The sequence below is a fragment of the Rutilus rutilus genome, assembly GCF_951802725.1.
Source record: "Rutilus rutilus genome assembly, chromosome: 18".
Taxonomy (NCBI): domain Eukaryota; kingdom Metazoa; phylum Chordata; class Actinopteri; order Cypriniformes; family Leuciscidae; genus Rutilus; species Rutilus rutilus.
The window spans coordinates 23755676-23774801 of record NC_140231.1 but is presented as its reverse complement, the minus strand read 5'-3'; the positions used below and the strand labels follow the sequence as shown (position 1 = coordinate 23774801).

General features: G+C 37.1%; 1 protein-coding gene across 1 annotated transcript; it reads right to left on the bottom strand.

The window, feature by feature from the left end:
• Positions 1 to 7308: 7308 nt before the first annotated feature.
• lhx5 (LIM homeobox 5) lies at positions 7309 to 18172 on the bottom strand. Its single transcript, XM_084388263.1, has 5 exons — positions 17636 to 18172; positions 15321 to 15544; positions 12650 to 12927; positions 9413 to 9578; positions 7309 to 8252 (listed from the first exon to the last, which is right to left on the bottom strand). Exons 1-5 carry the CDS (start codon positions 17806 to 17808, stop codon positions 7894 to 7896), a joined length of 1200 nt encoding a protein of 399 aa, XP_084244389.1. The 5' UTR covers positions 17809 to 18172; the 3' UTR covers positions 7309 to 7893.
• Between the last annotated feature and the right edge of the window lie 954 nt (positions 18173 to 19126).

Genomic DNA, 19126 nt, shown 5'->3' with positions numbered 1-19126 from the left:
AGTGCATAAATATTAATGCTCTGTGTGAACATACACATATGGATGAGGCAGAGTGATTTTCTACAGCTGTAGGGTTGAATGATATTTCGGTGCCAATCATTTACTAAGCAAGGTTTGTCAGAGTGCATGTTCCGCCTCTTTTGTGTTTTCTAACAAAAGCCGCCCAGCTGGCTTCCTCTGCCTTACCATACCTTGTTCTTCCTGCTTTTATCCATTTTAGCAAATTTTAGGCAATTTCCACATCTTTTGAATATGGGGTTTTCATTGACTATATGCGTGTAACATTGCTAATCTTAAAAGAGAATTGGTTAAGGGATATTTTGATAGGTTTTCAGAGAAATAGATGTAAACCAAACACAAAGATGTCCACCTCTTTATGCATATTTCACACCTTTTGAATTTTATATGGTTTATATCTCTCTGCAAGTGTGTGTGTGTGTGTGTGTACCTGCATGTACGTCTGAGTGTATGTGGTGTGGGCGCACTAGCTTCTGTGTGTGTGAGTGTTTTATGGTCCTGGCTGATTAAGCTTGGCACTGTCAGGAGTGGGTTTGTGTGTGTAATTAATGATGTGTCTCCTGCTCTCTCCCATGGTAAAGGCTAATAGGATTTCCCAGCCCCAGGCTACAGCGAGGAGAGGCTGTGCGCATGAGGAAGTGTGCAGGAGAGGAGAGGGGAGGCAGATTTCGAGAGGGTGATAGGAGAGGTGACAACGCAGGAGGTTTGAGCAGGTGGAGGTGAGAGGTTACAGAGGATTCTGGATGGTCGGGCCGCGCTTGAGAAGAGAATTTGGGCTGCTGTGGGAAAATTAGAATGTGTTAAAAGGGTAAAACCTCTGGAGAAAGAAACTGGTGAAAAAAAAAAAAAAAATTGTAATTTGATAGATCATTTGGTTTTATTTTTTGTATTATGTTAATGTATGAAATATTTAAAAATATTTCGAAAATTAGAAATATAATTTATTGGAGTTTATTTTGTCGAGTTGGAGTTTATTGGAGTTTATTTTGTCATCATATACAGCTAGAATAGATCAAATATTGATAGCCACATTAAACCCTTAAATATTGCAATATGCAAAAAAAAATAAATAATAATAATCTTGTAGTTGAGTTAAATGTATTAAATAATAAAAATAAAATATATTAAATAATTGATTTAATAACAAAGTGTTTAGAATAAGAAATCTAATTTAAAAATATTTAATTTTAAAACAATTAATTTGTTTATTTTCAGTCATCATTAATGTTACAGCTAAAATAGATAAAACATTACTAGCCAAAACACTTTTAATAAAAACATTTAATATTGCTATTGCATGTACTATTAAAAATGTTTTGTAGTTTAAAATATTTTCAAGGAAACGTTAAATAATTAATTTAATAATTATATTATATTAAATATTTACAAATATTTTGAAAAGTATAAATATATTTTAGTAAAAAAATATATTTTCAGTCCATATTAAAGTTATATAAAGCTAAAATAAATCAAATGTAACTAGCCTTTTAAAACATTTGATATCACTAACGTATAGTTTTATGCTTTCGTTTTTTTATGTCTGTGATTGTTTTGATTGTATTATGATAAGTTAACATGTGTTGTGTTATGTACGCATCTACGGTAGAAACAAATGATCACATCATATCACTTTTGCATATACTGTATGGACAGAATAGAAAAGAACATAACAACCCTTAAAATAGTTCTACCAAACAGGTTGAAAATCTGCAAATGGGAATTGCATTTTTAGCTGAATTAAAAACCCTGTAATGTAATTTTCAATCTGAAAAAGAAAATCCACAATAGCCTAGTTGATTGGCACAAATTAGTGTGAAGCAAAAACTGCTTTTTAATTGTTCAGTTTCCTCCGGTTTTCTCATGTAAAACTACTTGAACGTTTGACCTTAGAGTCAGAAATCAAAAAGAAAATGTGCAAATTTAACTAATCTTTAAAGATAATGAAACATCGCTGGAGGAAGACTGAAGAGAGATATAACCCAACCAAAGTACGGAGGGATGCTGAGAGGCTGTGCAGTGAAAGAGACTTTCTAGGGGGTTCCTGTGCTGTGGGGATGATTGTGTGCCGGGTGGAGGGGGGCATTGTGGGATAGCATGGGACGGAGAACAGGAGGGAGAGAGGTGTGAGAGAACGAGCAGGTGATTTATAACAACAACAGAAGGCTTCTCTCACCCCTCCACCACCACCTCTTCCCTCTCACTGAAGCAAAACAAGGAAATCCATTACAAAAAGGCTTGTGTGATAATGGACTTTTCTGTGTGTGTGTGTGGGACCAAGACAACAGATATATATGGGTAATAAAACGGTAAAGATTTTTTTGAGATATACTAGTGTGCCCATGAAGCTCTTGGTCAAAGCATGGCTCCGGTCCGTTAGTGTATGTATACAGACACGTTTTCAGTCCCCGAGCTGCTTGCCTTCTCTTCCTCGCAGAACGAGGGATGGATGGTGCTGGCAGACTCCAGGGAGCAAACAGAGAAGGAGGAGAAGTAAATAATAGAGGGATATGGCAGGCAGTAATGGTAAGGTGGCACTGAAGACCACGTTCTCCACGGCAGGAGGGGTTGCATGCGGGATGTGACCCGGCTCAGAGTCTCCCTCTGGGGGAGGAGACTGGTTGGAAGAGCCCGTGCCTTGCTCCTCTCACATTACCCCTTATGTTAAAACCAGTCAGGGGGAAAATTGGGGCCTGCGTGGTCCTCCGCAGGCCCACCTGAGCCCACTGAGACACGGAATGAGGAAGGGTGGTGGGGGGGGGGGGGACCTGCAAGTCTCTAAATGCATGAGTAATAAGAGTCATAACCTTGAAAACATGTTGGGCATGAAAGAAAATACATGTGAAATGCACGTTAGAATGTGATGGCTGTCGACTCCTACTAAGAGAGTTGGAGAACTTTGTGGTTAATTCAGTCATTTCTATAAATCCGTTCAAATTTGAAATGTTATTGTTTATTTCTATTAGGAATCAGATGTTGCATCCTCACATTATATAGGTTTATTATAGGTATAACGGTGACACCTATAAAGCAGGCTAAGAATTCATGCAATATATGTTTATTCAGGTACAATCTTTGTGAGTCTTACAATCTTAAAATTGTCATACAATCAGGGCAGTCGACAACATTATTCTGATGTGGATCCTAGTCTCAACAGCTAGATGGTTGTGGTTTTTTTTTAGTGTTTTTTTTTTTTACATTTCTTTGGTAATTTGTCTTGTTTGGTTTGCTGCAAGATTGTTTTAGTTTTTTGTTTTGTTTGGTGGTTTGTTAGTGTAGCGTTTTTGTTTTGTTTGATGTTTGTTTCATATTGTAGTGTTTGTTTTTGGTTGGTTAGTGTTGTAGCGTTTTTTGTTTTGTTTGGTAGTTTGTTTAATATTGTAGTGTTTGTTTTTGGTTGATTAGTGTTGTAGCGTTTTTGTTTTGTTTGGTGGTTTTAGTGTAGCGTTTTGTTTGGTGATTTGTTTAGTGTTGTAGTGTTTTTGTTTGGTAGTTTGTTTCATATTGTAGTGTTTGTTTTTGGTTGATTAGTGTTGTAGCGTTTTTGTTTTGTTTGGTTTTAGTGTTGTAGTGTTTTTGTTTTGTTTGGTAGTTTGTTTCATATTGTAGTGTTTGTTTTTGGTTGATTAGTGTTGTAGCGTTTTTGTTTTGTTTGGTGGTTTTAGTGTAGCGTTTTGTTTGGTGATTTGTTTAGTGTTGTAGTGTTTTTGTTTGGTAGTTTGTTTCATATTGTAGTGTTTGTTTTTGGTTGATTAGTGTTGTAGCGTTTTTGTTTTGTTTGGTTTTAGTGTTGTAGTGTTTTTGTTTTGTTTGGTAGTTTGTTTCATATTGTAGTGTTTGTTTTTGGTTGATTAGTGTTGTAGCGTTTTTGTTTTGTTTGGTGGTTTTAGTGTAGCGTTTTGTTTGGTGATTTGTTTAGTGTTGTAGTGTTTTTGTTTGGTAGTTTGTTTCATATTGTAGTGTTTGTTTTTGGTTGATTAGTGTTGTAGCGTTTTTGTTTTGTTTGGTTTTAGTGTTGTAGTGTTTTTGTTTTGTTTGGTAGTTTGTTTCATATTGTAGTGTTTGTTTTTGGTTGATTAGTGTTGTAGCGTTTTTGTTTTGTTTGGTGGTTTTAGTGTAGCGTTTTGTTTGGTGATTTGTTTAGTGTTGTAGTGTTTTTGTTTGGTAGTTTGTTTCATATTGTAGTGTTTGTTTTTGGTTGATTAGTGTTGTAGCGTTTTTGTTTTGTTTGGTTTTAGTGTTGTAGTGTTTTTGTTTTGTTTGGTAGTTTGTTTCATATTGTAGTGTTTGTTTTTGGTTGATTAGTGTTGTAGCGTTTTTGTTTTGTTTGGTGGTTTTAGTGTAGCGTTTTGTTTGGTGATTTGTTTAGTGTTGTAGTGTTTTTGTTTGGTAGTTTGTTTCATATTGTAGTGTTTGTTTTTGGTTGATTAGTGTTGTAGCGTTTTTGTTTTGTTTGGTTTTAGTGTTGTAGTGTTTTTGTTTTGTTTGGTAGTTTGTTTCATATTGTAGTGTTTGTTTTTGGTTGATTAGTGTTGTAGCGTTTTTGTTTTGTTTGGTGGTTTTAGTGTAGCGTTTTGTTTGGTGATTTGTTTAGTGTTTTTGTTTGGTAGTTTGTTTCATATTGTAGTGTTTGTTTTTGGTTGATTAGTGTTGTAGCGTTTTTGTTTTGTTTGGTTTTAGTGTTGTAGTGTTTTTGTTTTGTTTGGTAGTTTGTTTCATATTGTAGTGTTTGTTTTTGGTTGATTAGTGTTGTAGTGTTTTTGTTTTGTTTGGTGGTTTGTTTAGTGTAGCGTTTTGTTTGGTGATTTGTTTAGTGTTGTAGTGTTTTTGTTTTGTTTGGTGGTTTGTTTAGTGTAGCGTTTTGTTTGGTGATTTGTTTAGTGTTGTAGCGTTTTTGTTTTGTTAGGTGGTTTGTTTAGTGTAGCGTTTTGTTTGGTGATTTGTTTAGTGTTGTAGTGTTTTTGTTTTGTTTGGTAGTTTGTTTCATATTGTAGTGTTTGTTTTTGGTTGATTAGTGTTGTAGTGTTTTTGTTTTGTTAGGTGGTTTGTTTAGTGTAGCGTTTTGTTTGGTGATTTGTTTAGTGTTGTAGTGTTTTTGTTTTGTTAGGTGGTTTGTTTCATATTGTAGTGTTTGTTTTTGGTTGATTAGTGTTGTAGCGTTTTTGTTTTGATTGGTGGTTTGTTTGGTGATTTGATTAGTGTTGTAGTGTTTTTGTTTTGTTTGGTGATTTGATTAGTGTTGTAGTGTTTTTGTTTTGTTTGGTGGTTTATTTGATTTGATTTATTAGACATAGTAGTAAAATACACTCATTTGTTAAGCGTAACTTCACTCCTAGCAACAGGCACATTTGGAATTGTATAGTATTATAAATACAAAATTACAATAAATGTTTGTTTTGTTTATTGACTTTTTTGGTGTTTTGTTTTGTTGGCTCTAAGATTGTTTTAGTTTGGTTTATTGAATGCTGCTCTGAGAGCATAGTTAGCATAGTTGAAATGCTCTGCTACTGAATAAATAAGATTTTTTGAGATTATTTAATTAGTTTTATACTCTTTCTTTGTGGTTATATAAATGCACAGGTTAAATTGGATATAATTTTTTTTATACAGACATATATATTTTTAAGTAAAAAGCTCAGCTTCAATTACCCCTAACCATAGGCACTTATTTGGTTTATAAATAATGGTGAAATCATTTATATTAGCCTACTACGTATGACAAACTATAGTGTAATTTTGTTTCATACAAGCAATGGGAAGTCTTTTCTTAAGAAATTAAATTATAAATTATATAATTATTTTATCTACTCCCCTTGAGTACCTTGAATCCTTTAAGACTAAATACTGTAGTGCATGTTTCTACATTTCTCTTTAGTGTCAAAACTAGTTAATTGAATTCGTACAAAATTATTATTATGCCATGCCCCCTATTTCCAGGTGACAATTTGTCTAGACAATTGTTTTTCTTCACTAGCCCATCAGATGGCGCCTGCTTTCAGTCTGGAGGCTGTTCAGGGTGCAGTGGTAAGTCACAGATGTTGCTTGTCCCGATCTTTTGTTTTCCCCCCATTGAGAAGAGAGACCTCAGCTGTTAAAGGAGATTCTTCATTATGGCTTTAATGTTCTTTTGAAAATAATTTCCATTAAAACATTTTTTTTTTCTTCAAAGGAAGGTATTAAAGCGAAGGTTAAATGAAGTTGAACAACGCACAGGCTCGTCAGGCATTTTTGAGAGCTTCTCAATGACCGATCACTGTGTGGGCAAAGGCCTCTATCCAGAGGACTACAGCAGGCTCCAATAGAGACGGGGGGGGATGGGGAGAGATTTGGGTAAGGCAGATGTCTCCATGTGTTGCAGGTGCATGTTTTTTTTTTTTTTTTAAATAGCGATAAGACAAAATATCCATAGTTGTTACTGATTTTGGCCTCTTTTGTAGTGGTGACTTCCTGTTGTGTGATGTCACAAAAACTAATGGTGATGTCATGGGACGTCGGTTAATTTCAAAATTTGAATTGAAATGTCACAAAAACTATTACTGAAACAACCAAAAGTGCATATGTGACCCTGGACCACAAAACCAGTCACAATGGTTATTGGTTATCATCTGAAAGCTGAATGAATAGGCTTTCCATTTATGTATGGTTTGTTAGGATAGGACAATATTTGGCCGGGATACAACTATTTGAAAATCTAGAATCTGAGGGTGCAAAACATCTAAACATTGAGAAAATCGTGATTGTTCTGCATTCACTCACAAAAATAAATGTTTTATATATTTACGGTAGGAAATGTACAAAATATCTTCCTGGAACATGATCTTTACTTAATATCCTAATGATTTTTGGCATAAAAGAAAAATCGATAATTTTGACCCATACAATGTATTGTTGGCTATTGCCACAAATATACCCGTGCGACTTATGACTGGTTTTGTGATCCAGGGTCACATATGTCCAGCTTCAAGAGGTGTTTCAAACCCTAAATCATTTACATTTTATTATCAATCTAATGTTTAGTTAACCCCCTTCTTTGCTGTATGAGGGTCATTTTAACTGTTTAGACTTTAACATAGATTTATAGTGTCTTAACATCAACTTGTTCATTCAAAAGTTCAATTGTTTGAGTGCAAATTGTGACCCTAGGGTTCTGTAATAGTTTTGTATCAACTAGAAAATAGCATGTGTTGTAATATTTAATTCAGTGAACCTGAAGTCCAATTACATATCAAAATCAGATATGCGATTAGTGCAAAGCGTGTTTTGACGGCCATAGATTCATCAGAACACAGGTATACTGAGTGTTCATCAAAATGTTTAATGAACCAATTCATCGGTTAATGAATGAACCAAATATGTTACAAATGGACCAGTTTTAAGACAGAAAAGAAAACATTTCAACAAATTGAGCCTCAGAATCTCAGAAAAGGAAGAAACTAAAGCCAATGAAGGATGAAAATGGATTTACCTTTAAGTACTAGCTCACTTCTGACCATCAAATGCAGTTCGACAACGTTTGCTAATCAGTGAGTTAAAGCAGTAGAAAACCCCTTGGACGAACATCTGAGCTATTATCATAAAATAGAACTCAGGAAACCATAACAACGGAATCAAACCAATGTGATTGGTCAAGATGACCACTGATAATACACATCCTTTGACAGTAGAAACTAAACTGCGAGAGGGTGCTCATTTGTGCTTGATGTCTTTCCGCCTCTCAGGTTTATGGTCCAAATATTGGTTTGCTCTGGTCGATGACCAGCCAATAAGCCCTCCCTCAGGAACCTATAGCACTAAGGTGATCATTCTGGGTAGACCGGTTTGAGTGGAATCCGCTCTGTGTCCATAGTTCAGAGTCTTATCTCAGACCACCTCTCTGTTCTACCAAACAGTGTTCTCCCCCATCTCTTGACCAGGATGGGACATGGGGCCATTGTAACTGGTGTTGTTGGCCAGGGGGAAGGGTGGACTCCCTGCAAAGCCACCCTCCCCCTGTGGATTGGGATGAAGAGGTCCGGTCATGCCTGGCTCGGGACTGGGGGTGTCTGCGTGAGAGATCATGTCCGTGAACCTTTGGTCGTCTGAGGGGTGGTGCGCAGAGACCGGGCCGCCCTCAAGGGGTCCTGAACCCGAGCCTAGGAGGTAAGGGGACTCGGCTGGAGACTGAGCTTGTGAGGAAGGGGGTCCGTGAGGGAAGAAATCGTAGTTGACCACTGGGCCGTAGTAATCAGCTTGGTATTCTGTGGAGAAAAAGAGTCCATTCAGTTACTGCTTCTGATATATTAAAAAAAGAAAAAGATTTAGAGTTGATGAGTATGACTTGACATTTAATTAATTCACAAGAAGTCTTTTTTTTTTTTTTTTTATGCCCAATTTCATCTGTTTTTCACATTTTCTGAGAGGATGTGTCAGAATAGTTTGGCTATGACCAAAAGACTCATTACGAGCACGTAACAGACAGTGCTTTAATGAATGAAAATACTCTAATGAAACGAGAGGAAAGAGGATGTAAATAAACATGGAAATCATAGGAGGCATGTTTCTTTATTTTTCCTCACATATCCATCCTCTCGCTCCGGCATACCATTGCGATTGGCCTATATAATTAGTGCTACACAAAGTCATTAACATTCCTCCCCAATTCCATTATTTTTTTCCTGCAGTTGTGATACTTTAATGTGCTAATCAATCATCAAAAGACATTTTATTATAAAGAAACGCCACTTGTTCACTGAGTGATAGATCGTCGAATCATCAATGCCAGACCTCCAGAGATCAGTACATCTATCTGTTCCCATGTTCGGAAAGCTTTTGCTCTGGAAATGTATGCTTTTTTGAGGAATTTGAAATGTGCGATTTTTACAATAAATTCTAGAATGGTTGGTGACCTTATTCTGATTGTATTGCTTTGTTTACCCATTACAGAAACGAAAACACAGCATGCATCTTTGCCAAATACCTGTTAGTATGACAGATACCAGGTGTGTGAGTGTGCATGTGCAAATCCGATCAAAAAGACCAAGCTGGAATGTCGCGCAACAGGTAACACGCGTGGTTTTCAGGATCCTTTCAATCAGATTTCTCTGTATTCGTTCGTGACTGGGACCCACTGCACAATTCCCCAATGAACACCAGTGCAACCCTGTGTTATAGTTCTCATTTTTTGATATTTTGCTCTGATGTTTAAGAGACAACATAAACATGGCTTTTGGATTCTGCGTTAAAGCTCTGAGGAACGATGGGTGATACTGAAGCATCTTAGCACCGCTAGAGAAACTGCATGTTAGAGTCTTTGTGCTTTCAAAGTAAGAGAAAAACCCTGAAGTTACAGCGAATGTGTGTGAGGAACAGAACAAGACATTGTGTGTAAATGTGTTTTGACAGAACATTCTTTATGTACCTCCGTAGTAACTGTATCCTCCAGGGCCCATTATTTCAGGGTCCTCTAGTCTTCCTCCAAGCGGCCTCATTCTGCGAGGTCCCCTGAAGAAAGCGTGCCGTCGAGCACCGAGCGCGCTGAGCTGCTTCATCCTACGTTCTTTAGACCGCCGATTTTGAAACCACACCTACGAGGCAAAACCACAATTAGAAATGTGTGATTACCTCACAGAGGTACGTGATCTTCCTTACATATTTATACATTGCACATTCCTATGATTTTCCATTTAGAAAATGGTTAACAGAAACGGGGAAAAAAATTCCACACTTGTCCAGGTTACTTGATTGTTTACGGGAGTATTGTGAGTAATTATACCGTGCACAACAACTAAACTAGATGTTTCTTTCATCATGACTTGTCTTATGTTGGTTAAAGGGACATTCTTTCTTCTGTGGGACATAAAGGAAGATATTCTGAAGAACAGATTAGTCCATACAATGAAAGTCGATGGGGTCCAAACAACTTGACTTACATTATAAAGTCAATTTTTTTTTAGAATATCATCTTTTGTCATCTGCAGAATATCATACAGATTTTTCAGTTTTGGGTGAACTAGCCTATACCTTTAACAGTTGCATTTTTTTAGCCATTGCTTTTAGCTATATTGCTTATTATATAAGATGGTAGAGGCTAAAAGAAAACAGCCTAGTCTTAGTTATGTACTATCAACACTCCTCTGTTGATTTAATGGTATTCGAAACACTTAAACAACTTAATGAGGGAATTTAACACAGCATACGTTACTGGTCAATGTTAATCCGAAATATTGTCACAGTGTTATATAAGCTTTGACATGTCATTCTATAAATAATAATATGACCAAATTAACTGAATACCAAGAGGATGGATGGAGAAATTTGAGCCTCTCTACACCAGGTTATTTTCCATTGAAACACTGTTCTAAAGATATTGGCTGAACTGGCTATATTGCACACACGGACAAATATGTTAATCAGACAGCTCAACCTAATAATGACAGAACCAACACATCATAACTGATCCGGCCCAACCTGTTAAATGCGTCTTGTCAAGACCTAAAATGCTACTGAACTGCAATGCAATAGATTCCTGAGATTTATATTCCTGTGGAAATTAATATGCTGTGATGATTTCACCAGTCCCTCGTCGTTGTGCACGCACGCACATCGTTTCTGAGACACTGCGGTGCTGACAAGTATCGTTTGATCACGGCGCCGCCAGCTCATTACAAATAGACCTGATATAAAAGTGTGTGACAGATGCAATATCAGACTCATCACTGTCGAACATTGTTTCAATCTTTTAGCAGGAACGAGGCAATCTGATGCACCACTGTGCCGATGGAACTCAAACATAACCTTTTAGTCAAAAGAATCACAACCATATGCTTCAACAAACACCACAAGGGCCGTTTTTCACACTGTTGTCATATAAACTGCTTGCGCAGGAACAAAGAGTAGAGAATATGAAAATGTCTGACATAAGGTGACATTGTTATGCATGATGGTTCAATGTAACACATTCATGTCTGAATCTGCATTGCCACTGCATAATATATGCTAACAACAGTTAGTCTGCTCTGGAGGCACAATCCTGCCATGTACGAAAGAGAAAAAGAGAGAGAGAGAATATATCGAGTGTGTGTTAGAGAGACAAAAACATGTTCTCTACCTAAAACCACTTAAGCATTCCTCTCCATGCACAGCAAAGGCAACACCTGCTTATGGAGAACAATCGGCTAACTGTTTGGTACATTTTTATGGAAATGTTTTGCCTCCTCCTGAGTGAGCGTTGCTTAGGGATTACACACACACACGCTGCTGAACCGGCATGGCTCCGGAGGGCTCCCTGCGCAGAGCGCAATCCACATTTAACACATAACAAATGAACGGGGACGTGTGGCAAAGGCCGTCTCCATTTTGGCTCAGAAACAAAGCACTGAGCCTTGCTGGGATTCAGAGAGGGTTGTGATTTCTTGATGACAGCGACACATGAAGATGAGGTGTGCGCTTGAGTGGATAACTTTACTCGTCAGACATCAAGAATCAAGTTCCCTTCCCTATAACCGGTAATCAAACAAAGGTGCATTTTTATATGGACCTGGCAATGTGCTCTTATCCTTATTGTTAATAAATCCATGTTCTGTATTTTCTTTACATTTATAATCATTACGGCATCCTTTCCACAAAGCTCCTAAATTGTAATTGACATCTAAATATGTTTCAGGACAAACACTTTTGGCATTTTTCTCTGAAAAATTACGGAAAACACTCGCTCTCACTAATGGTGTTGATCTTTACCTGGACTTTAAAGCATGGCTGTGTTTGTGTTTAACAACAACACCTCTCTTCACCTCATAAATAGCTTGAGAAATTTATTTTTAAAAGTTCTTAAATTTAGTGAGAACAGTTGGCTGTAATTGCTGTTAGAACAGCTTGTCTTTCACAGTCATATTTGCTCAGCAGGAACTGACAAGCCTATCATGTAGCTGATGTTATCTTGTGTTTTTGATCAGTGCCTATAGCCTACTACCTGATATGAATCAAATTCAACTTTAACTGCTTTACAACTGTGAAAATGCCAGCCTATATTTGGATTTTTGTCATATTTTATATATATACATGAAAATGTGACAAAGTATTTGCATATAGAAGCATAATATCTTAGTAGTATGTTAATTAAATATTAACTTATACATAACCTGTTATATTATTAATAGGTATACAATTCTCTCAAATAAACATTCAATCATCATCCTGCACTTCCAGAAGTTAAAAGTGCCCTCTTTTTTCACTTTATCACATATTTTATATGGTTTGTCAGTGTGATGTGACCTTGTCAAAACATGACTTTGAACAGTATACAACTAATTTTTGAAAACTTTATAGAAATATCAGCATTAAAATGTCTTTGTATAAATGTCCTTGTAGTTTCATGACCTTGAGTTCTAGGTCAGTAGCCTAATAAATAAACTCTAACTTTCCCCCCCCCCCTTTTAAATCATAGCCATATCCCAGTGGTTCTCTATCCCGGTGGGGTGTGTGGAAAGGGATTGAGAACTGCCACATCCTTCCTACCACATATTATTTTCATTTAGCTCGAGGTGACACATAAATGGTTGTGATGTAATGTTTAAAATCTTCGAGAAATGTACTTTTCAGATACAGTACGTATCGTGGAACGGCCTAAATAAATAATAAAATAAATGTGTACTCTCACCTGTATGACTCGCATGTTGAGGCCTGTCTCCTGCGCGAGCTGCTCGCGAATGTGTCGCGTGGGCTTCGGCGTGGCCACGAACGCGGCTTTCAGAGTCTCGAGCTGTTTGGCCTTGATGGTGGTGCGCGGGCCCCGTCGCTTCGTGCACGAGTTCTGCTCCTCGTTCTCGTTGTTGTTAGTGTCCTTATCTGAGGATGTGGAATTGTCCGTCTCCTTCGTGTCGTCCTGGATCGGATCCGGAAGATCAGGCGATAAACTCCGGTCCGTACACGATGACACTTAAGCATGTTAAAGGACCAATGAGGGACATATTAGACTCATTACAATTTTCCCCCCGGATGATCACCATCCTCTTGAAATAACAGTTGTAAGTAACAATATAAAAAAGTAGCCTACAATGTTACATCGTTCACCCATTAATGGTAGCCTAATATTAATGTTTAATTGCCTAATACAATTGCATAATCTGATATTTGATATATAGGCTAACATCAATTTGACACATTTCAACTAAAATAAATAAATAAATAAATAAAAACTACAAATATCATGGCTGACCAGACATGCGGGGTTGTAGGCTACTTTCTTATACTTTTTCTGGGCACAAAGATTACACAAAATTGCCTTAATTTGACTAGGAATAAAGTTGTTAGTCTATAATGAATGTTTGTGTATAAAAGGCCTATATTATTAGGCTACTAAATAAATGTTTGATTAAATGTTACGTTAAAACTGAATGAGGGCTTCAAGCAAGACCATAATAGGCTATTTTTTTTTTAAACACACACACACACACACACACACACACACACACACACACACACACACACACATGAAACAAAGGAGAAAACAAGCAGAGATCACTTCTGCAAAATATCGGAGGAATTAAGTCTGGTTGTCTCTTGGGACAGGCTGCTGTGCTTGATAACAGCTTGTCATTGTCTGAGGAGCGGGGATATACGACTACAGACGTTTATCTGACAAGAACGCGCATGGACTGAGGAGAATGAGTTATGGACACTTCTCCATAGGTGGACAACACCAAACCAAAAGAGTCCTCAGCTTGCAATGAAAAAAATGATTGGCTGAATCATATTCACGGACATAGACTAGCTTATCATGAAATCATTTTAACTAGCCCGGTTCGATGTACTTTTATTTACCTTTTATTTAAAAAATTCTAAAACGAGTTATTCCAAAAAGAAAATAATATTTTTACAAAAATATAACACTGTAGGCCTACTCGCAATCTAATAACCGGTAAGATTTATCCTTGTAGTGGCCTTGGGTGGATATATTCTTGTCTTCCAAGTATGCATCAAGTCATTCAAAATAAGGATTGGTGTAAAAATAGCAGCACGCCACCAATTTCAAAAGACCATTTTCTGCATTAATGAATCTGAGTGTTGTAGGCTACGTCCCTTTTAAATCGACTGGACGAAGCACTCAGTCGCTGTTAAATTAATTGGACTAGCACTGACCCACAAGTGGAGGCGATAATAATGTCATCTGTGTGTTGGGAAACAAACAGCCTGTCCGTGATTCTGAACACTCGTGAGCATCACAGTCACGGGGACGCGCGTAAATAGTCAACTCACACACCTCTGAATTGGGCTGCTCGTTTTCTTTCAATAGATTTTTACATTTGAATTCAGCACGCGGGCTCTGTTAATGTGCATTTACATCTTTGAAACAATAGAAAGATACAGAGAGCACGTTAGAACATCTTACCTAACTAGACGACAAACAAACACAAATGAAAATGTTAATAAAAAAGAAAATTTGTATTGCTTCATTTAATGGCAGACGAATGCGCTTCCCTGAACAGCTTCGCCTTATGAAATTTTAAAATCGAGTTTAAAGCATGTGCAAAGTTTTTACAAATGTAATCTTCTTATTAGTGCTGGTTTAAAAAAAAAAAAAAAAAGTATAGGCTACAATTTTGAACAAAAATATTTGATTTAATGAATAATGTCATGTGGTTTAACCATCAAGTAAATATTTCTATATCATTCTTGAACACGTATTCGTTATTTTTCGCTATTTTCATTTGTATGATTTTTTTTCCAGATTAATTTTGAACTTTTTAATGAAAAGCTTAACTTGAAATTTATAATAGGCTATTTGTAATAACCTTGACAGTAATTAGGGTCTAAAGGTGTCCTCTCAGTTTTATAGATTTCATATCACATGACAACAAAATGGCTTCCTCCATGACATTGATAGCCTATGAATCATCTTTTTAAAGAAACTGCATAACATATATTTTTTAAATAAATTAATAATAATAATGATAGTAATAATAATAGAACAATTACAAATGACTTAAACCAAACTTTTCTTCCAGATAATTTTCTCTTACACCACCAAAGCATTTTTTTTTTTACTTTAAGCCCAACAAAAAATATCTAAATTAATTGAAAATGAAACCGTTAATATTAATCAAGTCATTTTATATGAATTGCCATTTTAATGTAATATTGAATAACTCCGGATTAAAAAAAAAGAGCGTCACGTCATTGATCCATAATTCATACAACTGAGTCAATATCTCTCTCTCTCTCTCTCTCTCTCTCTCTCTCTCTCTCTCTCTCTCTCTCTCGCTCTCTCTCACACACACACTCACAGCCTACATGTCTTTCACTTGTACAGCTCTATTCGTCTCTCTCACCTGAGTTTAAATTGACCTCTTTGATGGCGCTCGCGCTCAGGTAGTCCTCTTTACACACAAACTTGTTTTCGTCGATGACGTAGAGCTCCTCGCCCGTGGACAGCTGTTTGTTGCACACCATGCACGTGAAACAGTTCAGATGGAACACCTTGCTGCGCGCTCTTCGCACGAGGTCGCTGGGCGAAATGCCCTGCGAGCAGCCCGCACATTTCGTACCAAAACGCCTGTAAGGAGACATACATTTGATAAGAAAAGAGTTATGGTATGTTTAACCTAACGAACAACACAAAAGGTTATGTAATGGACAATGATGACATTGCATTCCAGTAGCTACATAATGAGTCAATAATTGTTTATTTTACAGATACTCCCCCGGGAACTATTTAATGACCTGACTGCAACTTATTTGACGATTAAGTAACTGTTTAAGTATAATTGTACATCATGTATAATGTGTAGCATGTGCATTATTATGCGCTATATTGTGCGTAGGGCCTATGTTATGTGTGAGTAAATTGTGAATTCTGTCAAATGTAATTAAAAATACTGCAATAGCCTAAGGATAACGCACAATTTCACTCATTGTGTCAGCGTAGTAATTTGAACATAATATTATAAATATTATCATTCTGTATACTTAAACAGTAATTTCAAGTCACTGATACATGGATAGAATTATCTATATTTTCTAGTTAGCATTTTAATAAACCATGCCATCAACTCTGAATATTTCTAAAGGAATTTGGCAGTATAAATGAAGTGATATTGTGGGATTAGGCAAAACAACAAAGCCACATTTTAGGTGTTAAAACACAAAAGCACAAGTCAGCTCACCTACATAATATTATTTCCTTAGCGTGAAAAAGGGACAACAGAGTGTTTGTTTACACATCTTCGAATTTACATCCTGATTTTCTTTTATTTATCCATTCAGCCTATGAAATGAGAGATAATCCGCCAATTATAGGCTATAATTGCTGATTTGTTAATCTGCGCCTACTCTGTTTTCATGGAAAAAATAGGCAGAAATAATATAGCCTAGAGAACGTGCAGTTTGTTCAATTTATATTTCAATGACAACGAGACGGGAAAGACCAGGTATACAGGCCGGTCGTGGTTGAGACACGTCAAGCGCACTACTCCCTTTCTGTTTCTCCCCTCGGGTTTATTTTAACACTAATGCACTAAATCTTCTTCCATTTGTTATGGTATCGAGTCGCTCTCGCCCTTTTCAAATGCATCTCTCCCAGTGAAAGGCCATAACACTACTTACACAACAAATGGACGCATTACGGGTGATTACTGTTTCGCCCCACTAATGGCTCCACATTCAATCGCCGAGCTCGATGGGCCCCATAGAACGTGATATTGGCAAGGCCGTTTGGGATAACAATGGCACATATGAAAGCTTAAACACTGGATGACGTTAAATAGCTCAGGGAAATGTAAACTAGAAGAAAACCTGACAGAACTCATTTAGCGATATTAATGACTAATAAAAATAAACAAGCGTTGTAAACAAACAAATTGTGTTCTGAGAATACAACAAAATAATTACAGGTATACGCAACACAGGTGTTTTGAATGTTGTTTGGGGGCTTTTATCTTTTAGGAATTTAGTACATCATTTTATTACACGATTTAAACGTACTTCGTGTTCGGTGATTTAACTTGACTGCTGTTTATATTATTTCAACGAGGTTAATGATATATTAACGTAGGCTACTACTTTAATATTAATTAGGCTAGAACTGACTTAATTATTAACAAAATATTTAAATGATCTTGGCTATTTTTACTACAATTTGGAGGGTATTTGAATTTAAATGACTGAATCACCTATGTATACTTTTTTTCTACAATTTCGAAAATACATATTTGTAAATGTAAACAAAACCTTTTGTTTTATATGAGTATTCAAATGAATGGTCCATTAAATGCACAATAATAATAATGCGTAAAACAATGACATATTTTAGAGTAGGCTACAATAAACAGTTATTTCCCGAACAGGTTTTCTTTTTTCCCCACAATCATGTGCACAAAGGTTTCAAGAGGAATTCTGACACCGTAAGCGTGCGGATACAATACGCAATGAATGAGTAATCAATCAAAAGCTATTAACGAACGACGGAGGATCAAAGGTTTAACAGTACGTTACACATTTTAGGCAGGTTAATCCACAAATGGAGACTCATCCACATAAGAGGAAAACAAGGGTAGGTAAATCCTACATGACACACTCTTCAAATGAGGATTAGTCCAGAAGTTTGACGAGGTGAGGCAGCCCAAATACAAGCAGCTGCAGATCTTACCTGAAAAAGTCAATTTTGCAATAGAGCTTTCCGTCCCTTGAGAAACATTTTTCGGTCAGGTTGCAGTTACATTCGCAGCACTGGACACACTTCGCGTGCCATGCACGGTCGAGAACGTTTAAGAGGAACCGATCCAGGATGGGCCTCTCGCAGCCCGCGCAGTGCACCATCATTCCGCCCTGGAGGGGACCGAGAGCCGATCTTCCCAAACGGGCACCGCGCCTCGGATTGGGGCCACACGAATCGGTGCGGAGCAACGTCTTGGCTTCTTGGAGAGGGAGGCAACAGCAGAGCAAATGTTCCGTCTTGAGAATGAGTCTCCACCACGCCTAGAGGTAAACACTCCGGACGTGAATGTTATGCATTATACCTGTCGGCATCCAGAAATCCACTGAATCAAAAAAATATATTCGTTGTAGAGAGTTTGTAAACAAAAAGGCTTCTCCAAGTTTTCCTCTTGATTTTTTGTTGTTTGTTTTTGGGCTCTTGATCCACCTGCTTGTGTCCACTCACCTCACCGACACTTTTTTACATCACTCTGTTCCAGTTCGCGGGAGCTTCTCGCATCCGTATTCAGATTTGATGACGTTTTTTCTTGCACTTACGCCGCGGTGACCAATCACAGACAAGTTGCCATGGCAACGGGTTTAAATATTGGCACTCTCAGATTGCTTCCGAAGGTCTACCTTGGGTTTGGTAAAACGTCTAGAAAGGCTGATGGTAGTAAAGGTACTAATTATTTCATCGACGTGCTTGCTTTTTTTCTTTTTCTACCGAATTTGCAACTTGGACTGGATCGCTAAAATCAGAAAAAAGTGCACGTGTATTTAGTATGAAGCCTTGCGTCCTGGCCTCACTAGTCCTGGATCCTGGACAGCATTCGGACTGGAAGACGCTCTTCGATTTCTTTATAGACTTTTGAGATTATTTTTTATAATGACTCCATTGCTCTATTTTTTTCTCCTGTGTAATTAATGCAGGATTTGAGAGTGAAAATCTAGTGCCAGTGGCTACCAGAAGGTAATAAATAAATGGTTAAAAACGTCGATAAATATGTAGACATTTATAGACACTATTTAGCCTAAGTTTTCACGTCTTTTGCATGATGCGTAAAGAAAAGAAGTGTAGAAAATCCAAATAGCCATCACTGCGTCTTAATTCTGAAGGAGTGATCTGTGCGCGCGGTGGGGGATCCCGTTCTTTTATCATGCATAAAGCTATTTACAGGGAAATGCACTGGATTAAGATACTGGCTCGCATCAATAGAGAGTACCGGATCGCCCAGCAGTTTGACAAAGTAGCCACAAATCGAAGGGATTTTAAATATTTACCCAGGTAATCATTTTGTTAGCTGTGGACATGCAAACATTACACTCTATAGTTTATTCGGGTGAATTAGAGACTGCATTTACAATCTTTTAGCAGCTTTTCAGCATTTAGTGGAAATGACTATTGTTCAAATTTAAACCTTTTATTGTTATTTAAAAAATT